Here is a 24,358-nt window from a genome sequence, read left to right on the forward strand (position 1 = left end):
AAAGTTCAGAGTTAGAAAAGAGCAAAGATGCAAGTGTTTTAAAGCAATATAAAGAAATACATTTATTAACACATGAGAAATAAAAGTCATTCTAAATGAGGTAAATCACGTCATTCTAAATAAACAAAGCATTCTTTAAATAAATACTTCCCTTGATCAAGGCCAAAAGAAAAGACCAAAAACAAACACTACTGTTTCTGTTGGATGCAAGTTATTAGCAAGACAAAACTAATAACCATGTGGGAAAAAAAGCCTCATGTTTTAATATTATCTTTTAATTAAAGGCATTTTAATTTAAATAGAATGTGAAAAAGTAAGTCTTTACTCAAACTTTAATTCTTAACTCAAACTAATGCACCTAATCCACTTTCTACTAGGCTTACAAAATAAAGCCTAGAAAATGACTTTAAAATCATTTCACATTTAGTCAGTTTTTCATTTACTGTAGGTCATATGAGCAAGGATGCTATGACAAAAGGGGAATAAATATCAAAGACATCTGTTAAATTAGAGTAATGCAAATGTTTATACGTACAAATATGCTTGTAGAGAAGATTATAGATACAATATGATATTATAGTGGATTGAATACTATTTTTCTTGCAATGAAAAACTAAATATATAACACACATAAAGGCTAACTCCTCAGACAAAAGATTTGTATAAAATGAAATCTTATTTTCAAGATGAATCATTCATCATGAATGCTTCCTGTTAAACATATTAGCTTTATGCAGAAGCTGGGCATAATTCTGTTTTCTGATTTAGGAAACAGAATTTAGACTGTCAAATACTGTTTTAGATGATTCGTGTTGGAACATGGTTTTATAATTATTCCCCATAAGATACCTTGCATCCATCTTATTATACACTCATTGCTACAGTTGTTGTTAATAGTGCAGTAAGTTCTGTCAGCTTTCAAAAAGTGAGATTTTTTTTGAGGCAACAGATGTCATACCAAAAGCCAGAGAATTAGAAAAAATCTGGGGGAGGGGGATACAGATCTAGTAAAAGGTCTAATAGCATAAACCAAGATTTTCAGTAAAAAAATGTTAATGCTTTTAATATTTAGTCAATGTAAAAAGCAAGTTATTAAAATCTCTACGTAGTTTTTCATTTAGCCCTGGAAATTTTCTCATGACCTGAATCAATCAATCTACTTTAAAAAGAAAAAATACAGTAAGAGAATCTTAATAGGTTGGCTAAGAGTAACATCTAACTCATATTATTGTTACTAAAACAATAAAGGTTGATATGGTGGAACAATGGGTAAGACAATTCAATTACACCCATGTTTCATTTCATAAAAGTTTACCCCACATTAAAAGACAAACTACAATCTATTCCCATTATTAGCCACTCTAAAAGATATAAAATAAACTGAGAAGAGACAAACATTAAACATCACTTAACAAACCATATAAAACATTTAAATTTTTTTCTTATTCTTAGATGTTGAATTCAAATATTTAAAATATTTATTGTAAACATTATAAATATTTTTAAAATACTATTTAAACTGGAGAGTCTGGAGTTTTACTTTCCAAGAAAGTGTAAAGTGCAGATTATAATACAAAAATACCACACTGATTTTACCATTCAACACCAGAAATAACTTAAAAGGCACACATTATACATTCAAGAAGAAATAGGAAGAAGTATCTAATAGATGCTAATGCCAAATAGTTTACAGATAGCACCAGGTGAGCAATCTTAAGTATTACAACAGTACAATGGCAATATATGGCTTCTACTATTAGCAATGCATATTTTGTATAACAGGTTGTGAGATTTTTTTTTTCTTTTTGTGGTTTCCCAGTTTTTGTTTTTAAAGTATCTACTACACAAGTACATTTTAGTAGAACCATTGTACCATGCAAAACAAATTATAAGATTTTTTTAATTGACTGAATTAAATGCGTCCTTGAAGGAAAGTGTTGGTGCTACACTACTCATTGGTTTCACTTACTGAATACATTTTAAAAGAGTTAATACAATACAAAGGAAGTCTCACCTTCACACACATACACAAAACTTTTTGTTAACATTCAGTTTCTAACCAAATGTTAATTAAGGGACTTATCAATATAATACCTTTCTTAGGCCTCAAAATGTGTTGTCAGAAAGCAAACGTTACAATAACAATAGTGACTAAGATATTTAATATAGTTAACACAAACTGAACTTCAATATGATTCTTTAAATACAATTTTAATCATTTAGAATGTTTCCCACGGCAAATATAACTTGTCTACACTAGAATACATAAACAATGACCCAGAATATGTTGCCCTGGAAAGTTCATATGAGTACATTTAACAGTCTATTATAAACAGTAAACAACTAACCACCCAATATTTGTAATACTAAGTTATATTCTTTAAATTACATCACATTTTATTTCTCTTCAGAAAGTTAGCTTTTCCATGTGCCTGGACAGTTCTGAGTTTTTTGAAATGTGGACTGCTATATTTCCACTGATAGTTTAAAACAGTTCTTGATTTTTGGTATTCAGAATAAGCACTGCAACAGCAGTGATGATCCAAGATTTTGCTAATTTTGCTCTCAAAATATACTCCCCTCAAAGATATGACAGCTTGTGAGACCCTACTCCCAGGTGATCAGTGTATGATCCTGCCCCTTCTGGGCTGATTACAGCTTCCTTTTTGTAACTGATTAGATCAATGATCAATCTTCATCAGCAACATACTCACGTAACCAGTACTGGTTCACTAAAGCAGTGATTTTCAACTGGCTGAGAAACTCTGCCAACAATCAAGAGGAGTCACAGAGCCAGAGACTGTGGGAACCACCAAACTGGTTTCCAACAATTGAGAGAACGGCGTGATGTTGCACCCACCCACCCAGTCCTATGAGTTGTGGGAACTGACAAAGAAGGATACATCTTCCCTTCAGGAAATGTGTGCTCTTAAGTCGCCTTGCAAAAAACAGGGAGTCTCAGGTCCGTAGGGTTGTAGACAGAAAGTTCAAAAGTGGGGTTTCCTAGAAATACGTCCATCATTCCCAAAGATTATATCTGAGTCTTTTAATGGTAGGGCTCTTCATAATGCAAAAATTGAAAATACCCGCCTTTTAAAACTACCCAGAATTCTCAAGTTTTCCTTCTATTGCTAGGCAACAAAAAAAGGATCTAGATAAAACAACCAACCAAAATCTATGAGAGGGAAATTTACAGTGATAAGCAGAGAAGAAAAAAGACCTGCTGCCTGAGCAAAACTATCTGCTCTCCCAAGACTCATAAAGGAAAAGAAGCCAGAGAGCAACTGCTGAGCCATTTTACCATGTCACCTGTATAAGTATAAAGTTGTTCTGCTTTAACTACAAGACCCCCAAATGAATTTAAAATCTAATTATTACCAAATCAGAATCTCATTTCATTCTGCTGATATACCATTTCCAGACTTCTGATCTATTTTTTAATCTTTTCTAAGCTAAAATTTGAGTGGTAGGAAAGCTTGTTTTTTTACTTTTATTATTGTTTCTTTGCAGTACGCTGGCCTCTCACTGTTGTGGCCTCTCCCGCTGCGGAGCACAGGCTCCGGACATGCAGGCTCAGTGGCCACGGCTCACGGGCCCAGCCGCTCTGCGGCATGTGGGATCTTCCCGGACCGGGGCACGAATCCGTGTCCCCTGCATCGGCAGGCGGACGGACTCTCAACCACTGCGCCACCAGGGAAGCCCAAGCTTTTTTTTTTTTAAATAAGCCTTTTCTTCAAATTTTCATTCAAATAAATTGGAAAAATCTGTTTTTCTACTGTTGAGCGGAAGGTATATACTCATAAACGTATATATAAAACGACAGTGAAAGAGACACTTGAAGGCTCCTAGATGGGGGCAGAAGCCGGAGCAGTTTAGGTGGAACTAGAAGCTGCAAGAACATAAGAAGACCTGTCCTTCCAAGCTTCCCAGCTCCAGAGAAAAGTCACCCACCGACCTTCTGACTAACCAGCTGGGTGCAGCTTCATCAGCAAACACCTTAAGGAAACATTTACACTTAAAATGTCAGGAAAAAAAACTGTTTAACTTAAAATCTTGAAGTTCACTCTTATCTCACGAATCAGGTCATAGTCTTTGAATAATTTTCATTTTAAAGTGCTTAAACATAAAGGCCTCAAAAATGGCCTAGTAATACTATCACTTAAGTGTATATCTGTTACAAAATTATAATGTATTTAAAGTCTAACATTCAAGTTTAAAACAAATGGGTGAAATTCAGAATTAACGCTGAGACTTCACCCTTAATCAGCACTCTTACATCTTGGTACATCATGAGTCAGTAGTACTGTTTGATCCATAGGATTAAAGTGGGACACCCTAGATTAGAAGTATCTAGCTGAAGTGCCTCTATTCTCAAAGTTCTTATTTGTTCCTATTAAATTAGACCAAAAATAAGTAATAAATACAGTCCTCTGAGAAAGGAATGGCCCCATATTTATCTTAGTTATATATTAATCTGGATAAAATAAAAGTAAATGGCTGAAGCTAGCATAAAGTGCAGAAATTTCAAAACATACTTAAACAGGAAAGATAGATGATATCACAAGCCACTTTTAAAATAATATATTAGTAGTCATTGAAAAAAACTCAAACATACTCACTTAAAACTGAACATTCTCAATTATTTCAGTCATGAATTCCTAAAATTTTTAACCAGCATGTATATGAATTTAAAACAGATAAATTAGTAATTCATATACTCAAATTCATGAAACTGGAGATCTAATTATTACTCTCTTCTTTGTGAAGAATGTCTAATCAGGATATGTTCATCAAAGAAAGAAATCTGATCAGCAACATTTCTTGCTTTTCTTGACATCTCGACTCAAAAATTACTCAAAATGAGACTTGAGCTGATCCTGAGTTCTCTCTAATAAGAATACGTCTACTTTGCCATCAAGCTCATGAAATATTCTTCTAAATACTTCCATTTATCCAACAGATATTGTACAATTACTTGCGGCAAAGGTACAAGATAAAATTTGACCTTTTCCCTATATCTTTTAAACTAACTCCATTCGCATTATGGACTTCTTAACCTACTGGTAAATTTTATTCTTAAACCTTCCACTCATTTTTAGATCAAATACGGAACTCTTAATTTAATAAACTTCTTCTAGGCATTTTCCATACTGACTTTTATATGTCAACACATAGTGATTTGTTTTTTTCCCTGAACACAATTTATAGAAATTCCCTGAATAACAAAAAGAAAACAATTTTGTTATATTCACTTGACAGCCAAAAAGAAAATGACTGCTGTGCTGCTGTAAGGGTATAAAGATACGTTATCATTCCATTCGCCTCTCTGGAATGTATATGGAAGACATCTATCTGTACAGCAGATAAAGAAGTCAGCAGCCAGAGTTAGATACAGCAAGTAAATGTGTTCTGTAATAGGAATAGTTACGGATTTTTAAAGGCTCGGGAGTGAGCCACTCCCAAGAATTCAGTAAGTACACTATATATACCTAACAACTCACAATTTACAAGTAATTTATAAAAACTCTGTAGCATTAAGTTAGTTTGCTAAAGAACTATGAATCTTCCAATTGTAAACTGATAAATTCCTGGATGCATTTCTTATACTGCATTTCAGTATGGTTATTAGTAGAATATTGACCTGGCTGTCCATAAAGTCCTTCTGATTCCCGCATCTCTTCATTCATTCTTGCTAAACGTAACCTAAAATTAAATAAAAGAATTTTTTAGATAAGTTATACAGTATAAATATTCATAAACTAATGAATTACATATGCAGCTAAGACGTATTCATGTAATTTTTTCTTTTACCAGTATTTGCCACTGAAACAAAAGTACTTTTAGTTTATCAGGCCCAGCAATCTGAGATACTGTATTTTATCTTATACAATTCTCATGAGAGAAGACAATAAAAGACTTCTAACAAGGGCATTTCACTTCGGTTTAAGCAGGCTCCTGGCAGCACCTCTAGCAGCTTACTTCCTCCAGACACAGAGAATTCCTGGCTCCTAAAGCAACCTGTCAAACTTTAAATGCCAACTGCTGAAATTACTGCTTCTATAGAATGGAAGCAATAGCCTGTCATAAGTTCATTCTGGTTCACCCTGAGGTACGGTAGTTCCAGATGTATAAACAGCATGTGTTATCTATAAATACTCGGGATATATTCTGACCTACAGACATTATAATAAGTGACCATAGGTTACCAAGATTTTTGCATGGTTACCATATTGATTATATACATTCTTTTTTGGGTTATGTATCCTGGCAGCAGGAAGACCTGTAGCACTGGATTAAGGAAACAAGAATTTCCTCTCATTTTCTTACTGACTTTAAGCAACATTTTGAAACAGGCAAATGTTACCCGTGGTGCCCCTCTCCTACTCTGTACTTCTTGCCTGTCCTCCAGGCCGCCAAATCCTCAACGCCTTCCCAGACTGCTGTCACCCTCTTCTAGCGTGCTCTCTCTGGCAGTTGCAGCATCTGACATGGGCTTTTCTTATCTTCAAAGCACCACAATTCCCTGCCATTTCCTTTCCAACCATTGTGTGAATTAATAATAGCAAGATAAGTCTCCCTTTTTGGTATTTGGACTTTTCACAGAGGATGCCTGTTTCAAAAAATTGTAAGTGAAACTGACGTCCTCATACAAAGTAAAATGAGAAAACTTAAGACAATTTGGGACCATATTTTGGGGGAAGAAGGCCCATTACTGTAAGAATTGCCTGGGAAGCTGCAGCCAGGGTTAATTTCTCTGTATATCACTCCTATCTTTTCTTTAATAACTTATCTTTCTCCAGTTTTAAGTCTATAATGATTTAATAGATCTAAATTTTCCCACAATAGTTTCCATAATAACAATAACCCCTCCAGTGAGGAAAAGAAGCTAAGTACAGAGAAAATATGTCTTGCTCTTTTGTTTTTTCGTTTTGTTTTAATCTGGCAGGGGTCAGGGAGGGGTGATATATGGCAAGTCAAGAATTCTCAGTGGGAGCTCAGGAGTTCAAGACAGTCAAGGGAGTTTCTATCTGTAAGTGACTAAAATTCAGTAGTGTAGATGGAACTATCTCTACTTATTTAACAGGGAATCAGCAATCCTGGGCTTCATTCAGAATAGACTGAATAAGCGATTCATACAACATATGCTTGAGACTCCCTACATAACAATAAAGTGTAGGTGACAACCACATTCCTAGATTCCAAGTGTAATGAACAACTCTGATCTAAGATGAAAATCAAATAAAGACCTCAAGATTCTCTCTTTAGTAGGTCATGTTAAATTGTATTCGAACATTCCAAAACAAATATTTTTACCTCAAAATAGAGGACTCATACGAATAGTTCTTCAAAAAAATAAGTACAAACAGGTCCCCTAATTATCACTGCCCAAAGGAAATGCAGCTGCAAAAGTTACTAACATCAATGCAGTTGGCTTCCCTGCTTATAATCCTCTGATTCCTGAGGTAGTCGAAAAATTGCCTGTTACTATACCAATCCAACTCCCACCCCAGTACTGTACTGAGAGTTAAAGAATCAGAAAAGTTACTGATTTTCTGTTCCTACTGGCCAGGCAGTATAACAGAAGTGGCTAAGCACATGGGTTTTAGAGCCAGAATTCTTGGTTTCAAATCCCAGCCCTACCACTTACTAGCTTCTCAAATTATTTGTGGCTTGGCTTCCTTATAAAATGAGGCTGATAATAATAAAACCTTCCTCACAGGGTTGAGGTGGGAACCAAGTAAGTTCATGTATGTAAAGTGCTTCATACATTTAACGTGCTTAGAGAAGTAAATGGCTTCTAGTAAAGAACCAAGTTTAAATTTCATGCCTACACACGAAACTCTACGTTTAAACACTGTATTAAGTAATACGGTGTATGGAAAATAATCAAGTGAAAAGAAAACACTTACAAGGTCACAATATCAGCGTTGGCTGCTTCCACAGCTATACTCAAAGGGTCCTTCCCTTCTTCATCAGTGGCATGTTGATTGGCACCTCGTTTTAGGAATAAACATACCTGCCTGTTTAAGGGAACAGTGTTTATGAGATACTGCCGATAAGAAAAAAAATTAGTATTCACCTTAAGAAATAAAAAGCACTACTTAAAGAAATAACATTTTCATTAGGAAATTCTTGATTCATGCTACAAAGATTTATTGAATATTGACTCTAATAATAAAAATCTACCATGATCAACATTTTATAAATCTTATGAAATTTTCACATTTAACCTGATAATATACAGCATAGTGAGATGTGTAAATTATGGTCCCTACCCTCCAAGAATATCATAAAAAGATGTACACAGATAACTATAAATGTAAATAAAACAAAAATCACTCAAGGTCATTATCTGGGAAAGAAGAAAGCCAAGGCAACGTTAACATCATAATACATTAACGATAATACAACAGCAACGAGCGGGAAGTAATCTTGCCGCTGTATTCCACAAATATTCATAACTTGAAGAAACTGACAAAAAATGAAAAAAAATGAAAAAAAATGAATAAATGGAGTCTATAAAGTAAAATGGGAATAATTATGATTATGAAGAAAATACAAAGGATGAGTTAAATACAACCATTTTTAAGTAGAGAAAAGTTTTTATGATAAAGTTATTGAACTGAATCTTCTTGCTAATAGAGGGAAACAAAATAAGCTATGATGAAAATAGAAGATGCTATAAAATAAACATTAAAAAAGGACAGTTTCTTGTTTGTCCAGGTAATAAGACTTGGAGATCCTGAGATGTTTTATTGAAAAACAATGACCTATGACACAAACTTTACATAAGGCCAATATTTTGACTTTATTTGTACCCTCTAGTAGAAAGCCCATTTTTACGGCTTTATTGTTCTGTGAATCTAAATATTGCTCCAGAAGCCACACATCAATAGCACAAATTAAGAATTAACTACCTTGTGGGAAAACTAAAATTTACAAAGTTACAAAACTCTCCCAAAATGTATGTGCTATGTACATAATGTATGTACATGCGTAAATATACACAAATACAGACTTAAGTTGTCTGATGAAATCACCACAGTTTTAAATACTAAAACAGATCTATATAAAGAATTAGTAAAGTTCAAAGTAAGCTTGGCAATTTTCTTATCTGAAAAGTAACCATATCTTTTTTCTGAATGAAATTTTAAAAAATTTTCAGTTCCAGCATGAGAGTATAAGTCAAGGAAAGTATAACTTTATAAGCTCTAGCTAACAATCTTAACCTGAGAAAGAGCAAAACATTATTTCAAAATAAATTTTTCAAATAAAATCTACTTAAATATATAAGCACTAGTTTACCCCGTGTGCCCTAAGACAGTGGCATGGTGCAGTGGTCCCCGCCCTTGCACATCTCTCTGGTTCACATTAGCACCGTTCTGAAGGAGAAACTCGCATGTCACCAAAGAGCCCTTAGAGGAAAAAAGAAGATAACAATGGAGAGAAAGCAAACAAACAACAATATATTTCTATTAACAGAGTATTTACTTTACTCTAATAGCCTTTCTATTGTATTTTCCCCAAAAGAGAAAATACCCCCCTGCAAAAAGCAGAAAAATGATAAATTATATTATTTTCTTCCCAAGAACTACTTCTAACTGGGATTCAATTTGCAGTTTGTGATCTAGCAAAACCCACTACTTTCATTACTAGAACTCTCTCATTAAGAAAAAAAATTGAGCTTACACAAAGTGATGTTCAGAAATCACTACTAGCTGCTGCTTCTATTTTCTATCCCATCTCTTAAAGCAAACAATAATGTTAAAGCTATGCTCAAAATGAATTATCATTTTATTTTATGCTCTACTACCACTGAAGACCTGAATTTACAAATTCATACCCCTAATACAGCCTGAATAAGTGGTGTTGCTTTGTTTTCCTCAGAATTAGCCCAGTTCACATCTGCGCCATGAGCCAAAGCTTCAGCCATTTTAGGAAGATTTTTTTCATACGAAGCCCTATAAAGCTGGAGTCCTGGATTAAGATGTTGAGAGTCGAGAAACACAGAAGAATCCTGCCTTTCTGTCTCTGAAAAGCAAACACAAATACATCAATAAAAATAAGCTCTTGGCAAGGAGGGAGGGAAAGAATGGGGAGTCATTGCTTCATAGGTACAGAATTTCAGTTCTGTAAGATGAAAAGAGTTCTGTGGATGGATGGTGCTGATGGCAGCACAAGAGTGTGAATAGATTTAATGCCACTGAACTGTACACTTGAAAATTGTTAAGATGGTAAATTTTATGTTATGTGTATCTTACCACAGCTTTTTAAAAAGGCGAACTCTTACCTGTATCACAGTATGAAAGTTGTGACATAAGAAACCACTAGTTTAACAAAATGAGCTAATGGGAGATGTTCACAAAGGAATCTTATTTCCTGTAGACTAATCACTCTCCACAACCTTCTTCTCTTATAAATACATCGACTAGTACACCAGGCCTTTATGGTCTTGCCAGTATCCAATGGATAGGTAAATTACTCTGTATTAGATTAAAATTAGGTATATATGAGTATAAGCCTGGACTTAAGAGACTCAGAAGAGGCAGTAAGAACCCCTAAAGGATTTCACTACTAGACCAAACCTCACTTTATTCCTAGAATGGTCCAATACCATCATCACAATTTGCAGTACAAGCAATTCAAATAATTTAAAGAATGCTTACTATCCTGAGTATTCTGCAAGATCATAACCACTAAGATCATAAAGGAGAGAATACAGGAGGAAAGCGCAGGTCAGAAGAAAAACCTAACTTGAGGGGGGATGTGGGGGATTTGCTGATCTCTTTCTCCTGATAAGAAAAGACAGCCACAAAAAAAGATAATGGGTAGTAAGAAATACCGTTCACGTGGATTAAAAATTATCCTTAGCTATTGACACATATCTTGAGGCTCAGAAAAATGTACAGCTAAGAGAGAACTTCCAAATATGAAAATAGCTGCTTTCTCATTCAGCAGTATTAACTGCCCCTTAGTACCTTCTAAAAGACTAACCAGTTCCTTCAGAAACTATTTAATCAAACTTGGCATTTTCCACATGCATTTTTCAGCAAACAATACCAATTAACATGGAATTTCACCAAAACTCACCCGGCTCATATAAACTATTGGCTGACACTGTGGAAGGTAAAGATTCTCTTCCATCATCAGAGCTCTGCTGGATTCCACTGTCATTACTTTTGACTGTTTTAAAGAAAAACCAGCTAGTGATTAAAGTTTGCACCATTAAGAAAAAAAGTCCCACAATCAATGAGGTTTTAAAATGAGCTCTGATACATCAACGTGATCTCAGCCACCACCAGTAGAATAAATTTACGACAATTTTAATCCTTTGGAACACTTCACGTATCAAAATATGAATCAGTCATGAAGCCTGGCAATAAACTTACTTTCAGAGTCGCAACATATCTCATTACCCCGTAATGTGTCAGGGGTAGTAAAGAGTTAATTTATCGTATGACTGTAAGTAATGTGTAATTCTGAGACAATGGGTAACATCTAGAGAAATGGCCACACCGCACAATGACCACGGGCACAGACTTGGAATGCTCCACAAGAGTAGTACTTACTACTACGTAGTTTTGAAGAAGTATCAAAGTAGGAGAAGAGTGAATCTAGCTCATCAGGACAGAACAGAGACTCCCTCCTGGCCTCGTCGCTATTTACAGCAATCACTGGGGACATGCAAGTTAGCAAAGCACAAAGCAGGCCATAAGAAGGGAAAAGGGCAGGAAAAAACGTTACTGGGAAAAATTTAGGAGGAAAAAACAGGAAGGCTATTAGGTGGTTAATCAGATATTTAGGGCTTTTTGCATGACAGATTTGCAATTCCCATCTCCCATTTCATTTTAAGCAGTTTTATTCCTTAAGAATATACACATTATGGTTGAACCTTGAACAACACAGGTTTGAACTACGTGGGTCCACCTATACTCAGATTTTTTCAATACTACATACTACAGTACCACATGATCTGGGATTGGTGGCATCCACGGATGCAGAACCAATGATACAGAGGAACTGCAGAGCAGACATGGAGGAAACATATACATGGAGGGCCAACTACAAATTATATGAGAAGTTTCAACTGATCGGAGAGTCAGTGCCCCAACCCCCGAGTTGTTCAAGGGTCAAGTGTACCTAGAAATGTGAATTATCAGAACACTACTTAAATTTAACTGTTTTATAGACAGAGAAATCCAATTTTTCTGTAGGATATACAGAAGGAAACAGTTTTTAGCATTTAAAAAATCTACAACAGCTACTAATTCAGAGATTAAGAAAGTGACTTCAGCTTAAGAAAATATTTATATAGATAACAAGTAAACCGTAATACCTGAACTTTGGGGAGATGCTCTAACTTGTTCACTTGGCCCAAGTTTAGAAATGCTCAGCCTCTTTTCTTCACAACTTTTGGAGACAATCTGTTTTTCCTGCTCAGGAGGTGATGATGATATAGAATATTTATCCACAAATTTTCTCTCCACATATTTTGCTCTGATATACGCCTCTTTCTCCTGTCTGGTTGGTATACATAAAAATGTCATGATGTTCTGCTTAATCTCTTAGCATGGCTAATACTGAAAAGAAGCCATTACATATTGAATTTTTCAAAGAAAGTCACTAAATGTCATACTAGTTAAAACTGAATTTGCAACATTCTACAACATGTTTTCCTTCCCAATATTTAATGAACTATGATTTCATGTTTAAATGAAAAACAAACAATAAAATGAAAAATCACAAGTATTAACATGGCACTCTCTTATTGTCTTAATTTCTATGCTCATTCATTCCCATACATATTCTCTTTTGCTTTTTACAGAATGAAAAACATTACCAAGAAACTATTAAAATTTACATAAGTTAACTTTAATTCCAGTTTTACTCCGATAAATAATGTCACATACTGAACTATCACTAGTCATGACCATAATTCTTCGTAAGACAACTACTTCAAAACAACATAGCATTTCTAACTTAAGGGGGACCAAAAAAGGTATCACATTTAAAATTTTTGATTTATGATACAACTATAAAACACCAAGTTTGTTCTATACCTTTTCTTACTTACATCTTTCTAAAATGCCTAGGTCTTTGGCTAAAATAGGATATCTCAAGGTCTGAAATACTCAAACAGACATGCTTTAGCAAAAAAATAAGAATCTGATTTAAGTGGTATTGGTTTAGAGGGCAATAACTTTTAAAAAGTATTAATTATCATAAAAATATAATCAAACATAGGATTATGGCAAATAAAAATTTAATACCTAATATAAAGAATCATAAAGTCTAAAAATAACATGAACAACAAAACTAATTATCTACCTTGAAGGCGGCCACTTCGTTTGGAGTCTCCATAAATAGAATTGGAAGTAAAATTTCAAACAGAGCAATTAAGTAAGTACTCTCCCCTACCAGAAGCTACCCTTTTCATCTGTAATTCTTCAATATAATAATGCCATGTATGAAATACATAATTAACAAATATTTGCAGAACGAAGTCAAACAATGTGATACTATTCATTGTAGGTAGTAGAAACTTGATCCTTGGAGACATTAATGAACAGATTAACTCTTTTTAAAGGCCTGCCACTAACAGAACTTTGTCTCCTTTAACTGCTAAGAGTTTTTATATTCCTATGTGGAGCCTTTTTTTAAAAAATTAATTTATTTTTAATTTATTTATTTCTGGCTACTTTGGGTCTTTGTTGCTGTGCGCGGACTTTCTCTAGTTGTGGCGAGCGGGGGCTACTCTTCAATGCAGTGTGCGGGCTTCTCATTGTGGTGGCTTCTCTTGTGAAGCACGGGCTCTAGGCGTGCAGGCTTCAGCAGTTGTGGCATGCAGGCTCAGTAGTTGTGGCTCACAGGCTCTAGAGCGCAGGCTCGGTAGTTGTGGCTCACGGGCTTAGTTGCTCCGCGGCATGTGGGATCTTCCTGGGCCAGGGCTCGAACCTGTGTCCCCTGCATTGGCAAGCGGATTCTTAACCACTGCGCCACCAGGGAAGCCCCGGAGCCTTAATTTTTAAGATTCTCTCTCATCTGGAGACTATAATTTATTATCTGACTAGTAAAATATAATTATCTAATTAACAAACCCAAGAGAGACACAGCCACATTTTAACAGAAGCAGTAATGATCTCTTCTGAACAGTCTGCTTCAATAATACATATCAATTAAAGTGAAATAAAGTAACAGCTATATTCAAGATGGTGGGGGGGGGAATGAGGTAACACATTAACACAACAGTACCTTTGTCCTGGTTGCGGTTTCTTTATTCCCATTTTTTCCACATTAGCTTCATAAACTCTATTCATAACATCATTCCCCAACTCACACATAAGCTGTTTGGCAGAAAGACAGAAAATAAGCAATAATTTCCTAAAAAACACTGTATAAATCCTTAAGCAAACAGAGCTACTTAGTTCTTTTTGCATGTTCTACAAATGCTCATTTCACAAAGATGCTTAAATTTAAAACAAAAGGAGACAAGGACTGAGAGCAATATCACCATTTTGCCATTCTTCACCAGAATACCTCCCCTAGAAGATTACTACTCCTCAAGAAAGCGTTTCTCCTCACCCATCTTCTACCAGATTTCTATCCCTTACTGTGGCTAGCACAAGGCTACACATTCACAACATTTGCTAAGTTAACTGAAAAAAGAAGCCTAAGTCCAGACACGGTAAGGTTTAAACAACTCAGAATTGAAGCAAACTATTTTCTCCTTACACTTTATTTATAAGTATTTCTAAATATTTTTTTAAGTCTCAATATTTTTTAAATGTATCAGACAGTTGTGTTTCAACCAAAGCTTCTAAACTGAATCCACTGAGTTCATATCTACACGCAAAGTTGATGCAGAAATTAGATTGCTAGCCCCCACCCCCCACTTTCTTCTCCTTTGAATTCATAACAATTTATGGAATCTATCGAAATAGGGCTCTACCACAGGAGCCAACTTAATCACTTTCATTTAGACGTTTCCACAGTGATTCCACAAAGAAAACTTTTTACTTTACTTAATTGACAGAATTATTGGTTTATTTATGGATTGAAATAAAAACACAAGCACATTAAGAACAAAATTTTCAGACAGAAATAAATGTAGGATACACTACAACCTTTAAACAAACGTATATTTTTTAGAGTATGGTAAACTAAATGGTGGGAATTAAAATGGGCATACTATTAACCAGTATAAATTTTGTAAATATTAAAAACCCAGTTGTGATATAAAATCATTTATGACATTTTCATAGATATGAATCCTTACACAGGTAAAAGGATGTCTTAGTCTGATGACTACTACCCCTTAAAAATGTAAATTTGCAAATGTGTTATGCTAAAATATGCAATGATAATGACATGCTATACCAATCCATCACGCAGCTCACTATAGCAATATCTAATATTTTTAACAAGAATTTATGTAATTATAAAATATAAAATTAAGGCACAGAATCTAAGATAATTTGTGAGAAAACATAAAAATGCAGGGTGCTGGTTTCCTTAAAAAGTGAACTGACAGGGCTTCCCTGGTGGCGCAGTGGTTAAGAGTCCGCCTGCCGATGCAGGGGACACGGGTTCTTGCCCCGGTCCGGGAGGATCCCACATGCCGCGGAGCGGCTGGGCCCGTGAGCCATGGCCGCTGAGCCTGCGTGTCCAGAGCCTGTGCTCCGCAGCGGGAGAGGGCCACAACAGTGAAAGGCCCGCGCACCGCAAAAAAAAAAAAAAAAGTGAACTGACATGGAGTTAAGAGTGCTACATAATAAGCTTAGCAATTTAAAAAACCAATAACAAAACATCAGATTTGCCAAAATAACATCAGATATGTTCCAATACAATTTAATTCACTGTTAGCACTGAGAAACTCACACATTTGTAAAACCAGATTCTAAAATCTTGACTTTGGGGGATTCCCTGGCAGTCCAGTGGTTAGAACTCTGCCTTTCCACTGCAGGGGGCACGGGTTCAATCCCTGGTAGGGGAACTAAGATCCTGCACAGCTATGTGGCAAAAAAATAAATAAATAAATAAAATCTTGACTTTTATGTGAAAACATAAAATATTTTTAAGCAAATATTCATTTTACCTTTAAAAGTTCAGGCTCCCAGGTGTCTAAAGTTAAAGATCGTACTTTTGAAAAGTGAACTCCAAGACTCCTAAGTGGGGAAAAAAAAAAGACTGCATTAATATATAAAACTTTCAAGTCTCTATTTGCACATTATGCAAGTTATTTTTCTCTCTTAATGTGACATAGTCTCTAATATAGGCCTCAACACATACATAAATAGGGGTAGATCTTCTAGTTAATAATGAATGGTGAATCAAAGTCCTCAAACGTACTTCACCAACCAGAATTTTATCCACTTCATAAAAGATTCAAAAACACACTGGCAGTCAAACTAGGCAAGTGGGAAAGGTCCTCTAACCAATGAGACACAGTAATTTACAATATGTGTTTAACGGAAAGAAGTCTCTCATCCTGGGCAGGCCTACCCACCGGTGAATCCCAGAACACTCGATACACAGGGTGATGCCCAGGTTGATGCTGGCCCACCGTGGGTCTGCCAGACCACAGTCACAACAGCTGGCATTGCCAGGAATACACTGGACTCGCTGCAATGCACTTTCTCCTTTCAATAATTTATCTTTTGACTCATTTCCAGAATCCAGGCTTCCCGTGGATGGAGATGATTTCTTATCCAGCTTCTAAAAGAATTAAGAATTATTAAAAAAAAAAGGATTGTAATACTACGTTGCACACTGCATGCTCCAAACAAATGCTTCTAATCAACAAATTGAAGGCCTATTATGGGCCTAAGCCAGGCACTGTTCTAAGCACCGGGGATTCAAGGATGAAAAGATATAGTTTCCTCCATCAATTGGCCTTTAGTCTTGTGGGGAGAAACACATTAATATTGAAAAATAACCCGATACAATGAATGTATGTACAAGATAAAATGGCAAAGAGAAAGGGGAACAGTAAATTAACACGCAGGATGAGAGACAGAGAGAGTACACGTGAGACTATAAAGACTCAAGAATAAAATAAATACTATTTTATACCAAGTTTTTCCAAGGTATTCAATGAACAGCAAGCAAGTTGTTTCAATTACTGCAGTGAATTACTGAAAATGATATGGCCTTTTACTAATGAGGAGATCAATTGCATAATTATAATTACGAGTGAATCAACAACAGAATGCACGATGTCTAAAATCTCAGGCGAAACGAGGAGAAAAGCAAAGGTGGTAGATAAGCAAAAAGCTAATTTTTTAAGTGAACAACAAAGTCTATACCAATAACGACCAAATACAAACATGTAGCTTGGGGATCCTAAGCAATTAAAGATATGACCTAAAAAGTCTTCTCGTTTAAAAATATTTCAACAAGCCAGTATTTTAGTATAAAATCAACAGAAATATAATTTGGCCCTTGTCTTGCCCTTCTTGAAAACTCAATTCAATAGCCGTTAGGTGGGCCTAAGCAAAGAAAGTGTGGGGATACAGTATGCCAGAGAGGACTCAGCTGGGTGAGGAGCATACCCTCAAATGAGAGTGACCCTGTGCAGGTTGCTGTTCCCAAGCAGCAGAAGGAGGGTATTTGCATAGGGAGACAGCCCAACAAAGGAAATGTGAGCCTGAGGATAGAGAGGAACTACAAAGTGGGAGTGCCACCTAGTGAGAGATGTTAGAGCCTGGCAGGTGGGAAATGGCAGCAGGGAAGGGATATTGGTCACATACAGGGGAACTGATTATGTAACTAAACCTGCTAAAAATAAATGGGAGCCAGATTTCTCACTGCAGAGAAAGGGCTCATTTATATAAAAAGGGAGAGAGTTAGAACAAACCCTGTTATATTAAATTAGGACTGGAGATACCAACAGGTGCCCTAATGGTTTCAATACAAATAGATACATAAAGTTATACAGATGTAAATGTGTACATATACATGTATATTCCCTTATCTTGGTTTCTACAAACTATTCTCCACGAAAAAGAACTAGGGCAGTTTGCAGAAACTACTGATTTCAAGGCTAGTACAGAGAAACTACAAGAAGATGAACTCGGAACATCTCATCATGTTAGAAAGTAGAGAACAACTCAAAGATTGTTGGGAACATGTCAAAAGGATACAGAATCCAGGGCTCCACTGGATTGGCCAAACTTGGGTCAATTTGAGAAACAAAACAAGTAATGATAGTAATGAATTATAATACATTGAATAAAATAGAGGCCTATATTGATATAATTATATTTTAAAATTTAAAGCCTGATGAGGAACAGAATATCTACAGTCTCAAAGTACCCCCCCCCCACATACAAAATACTATTACAAAGATAACATTACAGTAGAGAAGTCTAGCAGACACTACCTTACTCAAGTGATCAAAGTTAACATCACCAATAACGGGACAAATCAAAATCTTGTGCCACCTGAAAGGATGCAGTGAGAAGAACACAGCATCATTTATACAACATTCCTACAAAAGGTGCATAACCTTGTGAGTAAACAAACCAACAATGAGGGACATTCTACAGAAATCTGTAATCTTGAATACAACCAAGGTCAAGAAGGTCAAAGTAAGACTGAGGGACTATTCCTAACTGAAGGAAACTGAAGAGTCATGACAACTAAAAGAGACCTGTGCTTCTGAACTGCATCTTTTTGCTGTAAAGAACATTACTGGGACAACTGTTAAAACAATGATATTTGAGAATTAAATGGAAGTAATGCATCAATGCTCATTTCTTGATTTTGATGACTGTACTATGCTTATACAGGAGAAATGTCCTAATTGTGGGAATTACTCACTAAATTAATAATGGGTGATGGGGCATATGTTAGCAGCTTACTCTGAAACAGTTCAGGGGAAAAAATTGTTTGTATTATACTTGGAACTTCTCTATAAATTTGAGATTACTTTAAAATTTTTTAAAAAAAGAAATAAAATCTGCTTTACTAAAACATGTTTGATAATGTGAATTAGCTCATAAGCAATTATCATATAGAGAAAGGATGTCAATATAATGCAGAAATCATGTTGGTTCAGTCCCAATTTTTTCTTTATTAGCTAATGCTTTTGGCTGAAAGCAAAGTACACTAACACAGCAGAACTTGGGCTGGCCACCTCAAGGAACACAGGACTGAAAAGGACACCCATCTCCCCATTCTTCTTGGCTCATTTTGGCCATGTGCTATGACTTGAAAGTGTTTACTGCACCATTCTCTCTGATCTTTATGTATTTTGTATATATCACCAAAGCCTCAACCCTTCTGTACCCTTCCTTTAAGCTATCCTCACCAATTTTTAAAGTTAAGTCCTATCTGTATTCTATATTATAGTGTTCATTTATTAGGAATTTAACTAGGCTAATATTGGGTTGGCCAAAAAGCTCATTCGGTAGTGAATAAGTTGTTCCATAAAGTTCTTCATGAAAAATGTGTCTTTTATCTTGACTTAAAACCAAACGAACTTTTTGGCCAAGCCAATATTTTTACTGAGATTCTAAAGTTCCAAAAATTATTCAAGTTACAAACTTACACGGTTTTTTAGGTTGGCCCTATCCCTATTTTTCCTGTAATCCCTGCTGTTTCTGGTGTATGATTTTGCTAACATAGGTATTTCAGCAACACCACTAGCTCCTTCATCAAGATGATCTGGATACACACCTAAATTTGTTCCCTCTCAAAACTCCGCTAAAAACTAGAGAATTTTTTTAAAGGCAATTACCCAGAGCCCTTAATGGACAAAGTTGTGATAATCTGAGTATGAAAAAAGAGTAATTACCGCAATTAATTGGGACCCACTGTATTTACCAAAAATCCATGAGTGTATAATGATATCCCAAAAAACATGTATCTGTCCCCACTTAAGGTAGCTAATAAATCAACCAAATGTGGTAATTAAAAGCAAAAAATTAAGCATTTTATTAAACTAACTAAATAGCTCCGTTGATGAAGAAAACCTGTATTTCACACAGGAATTCAGACGGGGATGACAGAATTAGAAAATCATCATTTTGCAATTCCTAATGAAATTACAAATTCAGTTATAAAACTATTAGATGAATGGTTGATGGAGCATAGATCTTATAGGGTCAAAGTAACACAAGGTAGATTTTGTTACACAAAATAACAAAGTAGACTGGGAACAAAAAAGGAAATGTAACATGACAATGGAGGGATCATATTGTCATCTCCCTAATCCAATGTATCTGCTTCATGTTCACACAGAACATTTTCGCATTAACAGTGGCTGGATAACAATATTGTATGTCTCCTGTTGCAGCATGAAGAATACACATTATCTATGTTGCAATCTATGAGAAGGAATTCTATAGGAACAAATAGCCTAACCTTTTCAGCACATCATTGTTATGAAAAAAAAAGAACTGTTCTAGATGGAAAGACAAGGAACATAAGACCAGATGCAATGCCCAGTCATAGAAGAGATCCTACTTTGTAAAACAGGTTGTAAAAGACATTTTTAGGACAACTGAAGACACATGAATATAGACTGGGTTACAGACGATATTAAGAAATTACTATTAAGTGTGGAATGACATGATATCTGTAATCTACTTTTAAAAACTTAAGCTTTTTTATTTTAAAAAATTAAGACATTTATCCACAAGAATAGGGAGAACAGGAAAGAAAATAAGAGCAACAAAACTTGGGGAGCTGAAGAGTGGCTGGATGAATGGTAACTGAGTAGACCAAGGTAAAATCTAAGGAAATAATAAGAAAAATCCAGGAGTCCATCAATTTATATCACATAATATTCAAATGACTCAAGGATTTATACCAGTTATCTCAGAAGTGGGGATGAAAGTAGGAGGACTGATTGTTTAAGAAGCAGTTAGATCGAAGGTGCCCTCCCCAACACTGCCATTAGTGGACTGCTCTCTACAAAGACACACAAATGACTAGAGGTTTATTCTCTGGGAAAGTAAAACAGAAAGTGACTGGATGGGGTTTACCTAAAAGGTGGAAGGCAGAGGATTAAATTAATGTATACACACCGAATGCTGCGATCCCCAGCAATTAGCTCCAAGCCAGGCCCTTATCCCTATGCAGGAGATTGGTGAGTCTTCTCTGGGGAATCTTAGCTGAAAAGACTCCAAAGTCCCTAACTATGGTTATTCCTCAACAAATGGTCCACACTTTGCTGAAGCTCACAGTCAACGAAGTCCTAACTGCGTTCTCAGAGCTTCCGAAGAGGTTAGTCCTTATCTTGCAACCATGAGCAGATTACCAGAAAGCCAAGGAAAGCCCCTAATAAAATGGTTCTCAACATTGTCTATACACAGAAATCATTTAGAAAGCTTTTAAAAATATTGATGCCTGGGTCCCAACTCCATTCAATTGTTCTGGGGTGGGACCTAAGCACTGGGATTTTTTAAAGCTTCTTGTGTTATCCTAATGTGTAGTCAAGATTAAGAACCACAACTCTAACACTGCATATATGAAAAAAGAACAGGTTTATATGTACAAACATTCAGCAAACAAAAAGGATCTCTTGGAAATTAAATATGTGCTAGCAGAACTGAAATATTCAATAGAAGGTTTGGAAGACTAACTGATAAAATCTCCCAGAATGCAGAACAAAAAACACAAAAAATAAGAAAGTCATAAGACCAGTCCAGAAATTCCAGAAAAAGAAAACAAAGAAATTGGAGAGGAGGAATACTAAAGACTGGTAACAAGAAAGACTCCAACAACAACTCTGGAAACAAGAAAAACACTGCCATTAAAATTTTTGAGAATAATCATTTCCAACCTAAAAATTCCACACTCAACCAAACTATCAAACAAATGTGAGGATAGAATACAGACATTTTCAGACATGTACAGATTCACAAATGTCACATTTTCAGGAAGCTAGTGGGGGGAAGCGGTGAGTTCCATTTCTTAAGACTCACTCATGGCCTTGCTCAAAGGAGTTTGTAAACTCACTGGGTAGCTAAAGCCAGACTACAACCCAAGACTCTATATTTAGTTTATCTTCTCCAGGGAGATTTCCACTAAAATATGAGCTTTCCTTTTTTGCTTTTCACCCAGATTTAATTTTAAATACCTTTCACATTCACTGTTTTATTAGAATAATAAAATATTTGGGGAAAAATACTTGCATCAGAATACCTGGGACACATATTGAAATAATGGATTAAACATAAATATATATATTAAATATATATTAAACATATATATAAAATGATAAGTAAAGAGAAATAAGCAAGAGAATTGAATCTACAATTTAAAAATAAAACCCATTTCAATTACAAAAAAAATTATCCTCCATAAAAAAGAAAGTTTTAATAATCATGCAATGTTGCGACTAAAATTAGAAACTTTGTTAATGTATCACTTGGTATCACAATATTGTTTACTAACCTCCGATTCATCACCCTTCTCTCTATAAGCAGTAGCAATACTGGTCTGAACAGCCTTAATCCATGCCTGGCGCAGCTTTTCAGAATCTGCCTGAAGCATACAACTTCTAAAAGGAAATAACATTGTTTTCTCAGATACTAAATTAAACCAAAAAATAAGAAGGTTTACTTTTTTGTCCACTTTGTTATTTAATAATTTTCTAACAAAAACTAATTTCTGTTGAAAGGTTTTATTTCACCTATCTTTACGACAGGGTATGTTCATAAAGAAATCAAGGAACCAATGAAATAAATTACCTACTGAAAACAAATCACCCATTCCTGTATATTAAAAAAAAAAACAACTTTAAATTTGCCACATAAAATAACATTAATTTTTTCCATTGGGTAGATATATGAAATGATAGTTATCAAAGAAATTTATCTGATATATGACTTCAGTTCATTACCATGACAGTTAATATGTTTTCACATGGCCACATCAATCATGTTTATAGAATTTAAAGAATATGATACTGGGTAGAAGTTACATAAATATCTGACTTAATATGTGTAATCATTAATTATTAAAATTTACTTTTAGTGCACTTTTTTCCTCTTTAGCTCATATAATCACAACTGTAACACAGATCTCTCTGTATTCTGGAAAATTCTTTAAGACAAGCTATGGAAACATAAAAGCAACTCTCAAATTCTTTAGAACCACTCACTTTGTTGGAGAGACCACCTCAAAGCAGAATCGTCGTTCTATGTCCTCACAATGTTTCACTGTACAGAGCCTTAGATCTTCTACCACCACAGTGGGATTATCCTACAATAAGGAAACAAAACTCCTATATTTATCAACCTAGGTTTTAAATACCAACTACCAATAAAAACATACTTAAAAACAGTACTTGGAATAAATGGTCTAATTTTAAAGGTTTATATTTTATCTTATTTTAGATTAGAAATAGGAGTTATCAACATAGATATAACTAATAAAGGTAATTCTGCCCTGTTAATAATTTTATCTGCCTCATAAAACTGCTGTATAAGAATTAAATGAAATAGTTTATATAAACTTAGTCCAACACTTGGTAGTTAATTAGCAAGTGCTCAATAAATGTTAGCTTTCTGTTCATTTTCTTCTATTTTCTTTCATATCGATTTCTCTCCTGATCCTTACTCACATATAATAAAAGCTACTTTCCTCCAAAACAAGAAGCCTTTCATGAGTCAAGTTTAAATAACTGAAAGAAAAATAAGAAGCCTATACGTGCTTCTTAAAATACCTAAGAAAATGAGAAATTTTAAATCATTTTTTAGTACTTAATAAAAAAATAAACTCAAAACCAAGCTTATCAGAGTAGAAATAACCATGGACTAATTAGTTAGAATAAAGAACTTCTATGGAATAAACCTGCTATCATAGAATAGCAAGTAAAATTTCACATTGTGTCATCTCAAGAGTAAAGTGGATATTTGAAATTTACAGGTGAATACATCATTCATAAAGACTAACTAGGTAAAAATCAAGTCATCAATTAACTAATAGTTCTTTTTCTCTAATTATCTTTAACATTCTCAAGTCACATATAATCTCATTATGCCTTTCCATTAAATAAAAATACCTCACTCTTAAAACCAGGTTCAGGAAAACAAACATGTAAAAACAATGTTAACAAATTTAAAAGTTTCTATTTAAATTAATTCAAGCTTACACTTTAATGTAATTATTAACCTTTCTCCATTACCACTTGGCCCTAAGGTGATATTTCTTAAAAAGCACCCTTTCCTTCAGCATCAAAACAGTACTAGGGAATTCCTGTCTCACAGCTGGACAAAGAAACATGTGAAGGAATAAAAGTAATAATCCTGGGACACAGAAAAATCCATCTCAAAGCTAGGAACTAAGAATTCAGGACACAATGTTGACACTTTCCACTTCTGAGTCCTCTTATACATACACAAAC

The 24,358-nt window shown here is 34.9% G+C and overlaps 1 protein-coding gene across 5 annotated transcripts in view; it reads right to left on the reverse strand.

The window, feature by feature from the left end:
* ACAP2 (ArfGAP with coiled-coil, ankyrin repeat and PH domains 2) overlaps positions 1 to 24,358 on the reverse strand; it is a 158,481-nt gene that overhangs the window by 4,774 nt on the left and 129,349 nt on the right. For 4 of the 5 annotated variants that reach the window (XM_032629593.1, XM_032629590.1, XM_032629589.1 and 1 more), the window contains 11 exons: positions 23,114 to 23,214; positions 22,405 to 22,510; positions 16,508 to 16,716; positions 16,097 to 16,166; positions 14,254 to 14,345; positions 12,338 to 12,522; positions 11,092 to 11,184; positions 9,845 to 10,032; positions 9,307 to 9,416; positions 7,911 to 8,021; positions 5,642 to 5,703 (listed from right to left, as the gene is read on the reverse strand). In XM_032629593.1, coding sequence (XP_032485484.1) covers positions 5,642 to 5,703; positions 7,911 to 8,021; positions 9,307 to 9,416; positions 9,845 to 10,032; positions 11,092 to 11,184; positions 12,338 to 12,522; positions 14,254 to 14,345; positions 16,097 to 16,166; positions 16,508 to 16,716; positions 22,405 to 22,510; positions 23,114 to 23,214 — 1,327 coding nt within the window. The remainder of the gene's footprint in view (positions 1 to 5,641; positions 5,704 to 7,910; positions 8,022 to 9,306; positions 9,417 to 9,844; positions 10,033 to 11,091; positions 11,185 to 12,337; positions 12,523 to 14,253; positions 14,346 to 16,096; positions 16,167 to 16,507; positions 16,717 to 22,404; positions 22,511 to 23,113; positions 23,215 to 24,358) is intronic. The other variant, XM_032629591.1, reaches the window with a different exon arrangement.

Source organism: Phocoena sinus, chromosome 4 (assembly GCF_008692025.1).
Source record: "Phocoena sinus isolate mPhoSin1 chromosome 4, mPhoSin1.pri, whole genome shotgun sequence".
NCBI lineage: Eukaryota > Metazoa > Chordata > Mammalia > Artiodactyla > Phocoenidae > Phocoena > Phocoena sinus.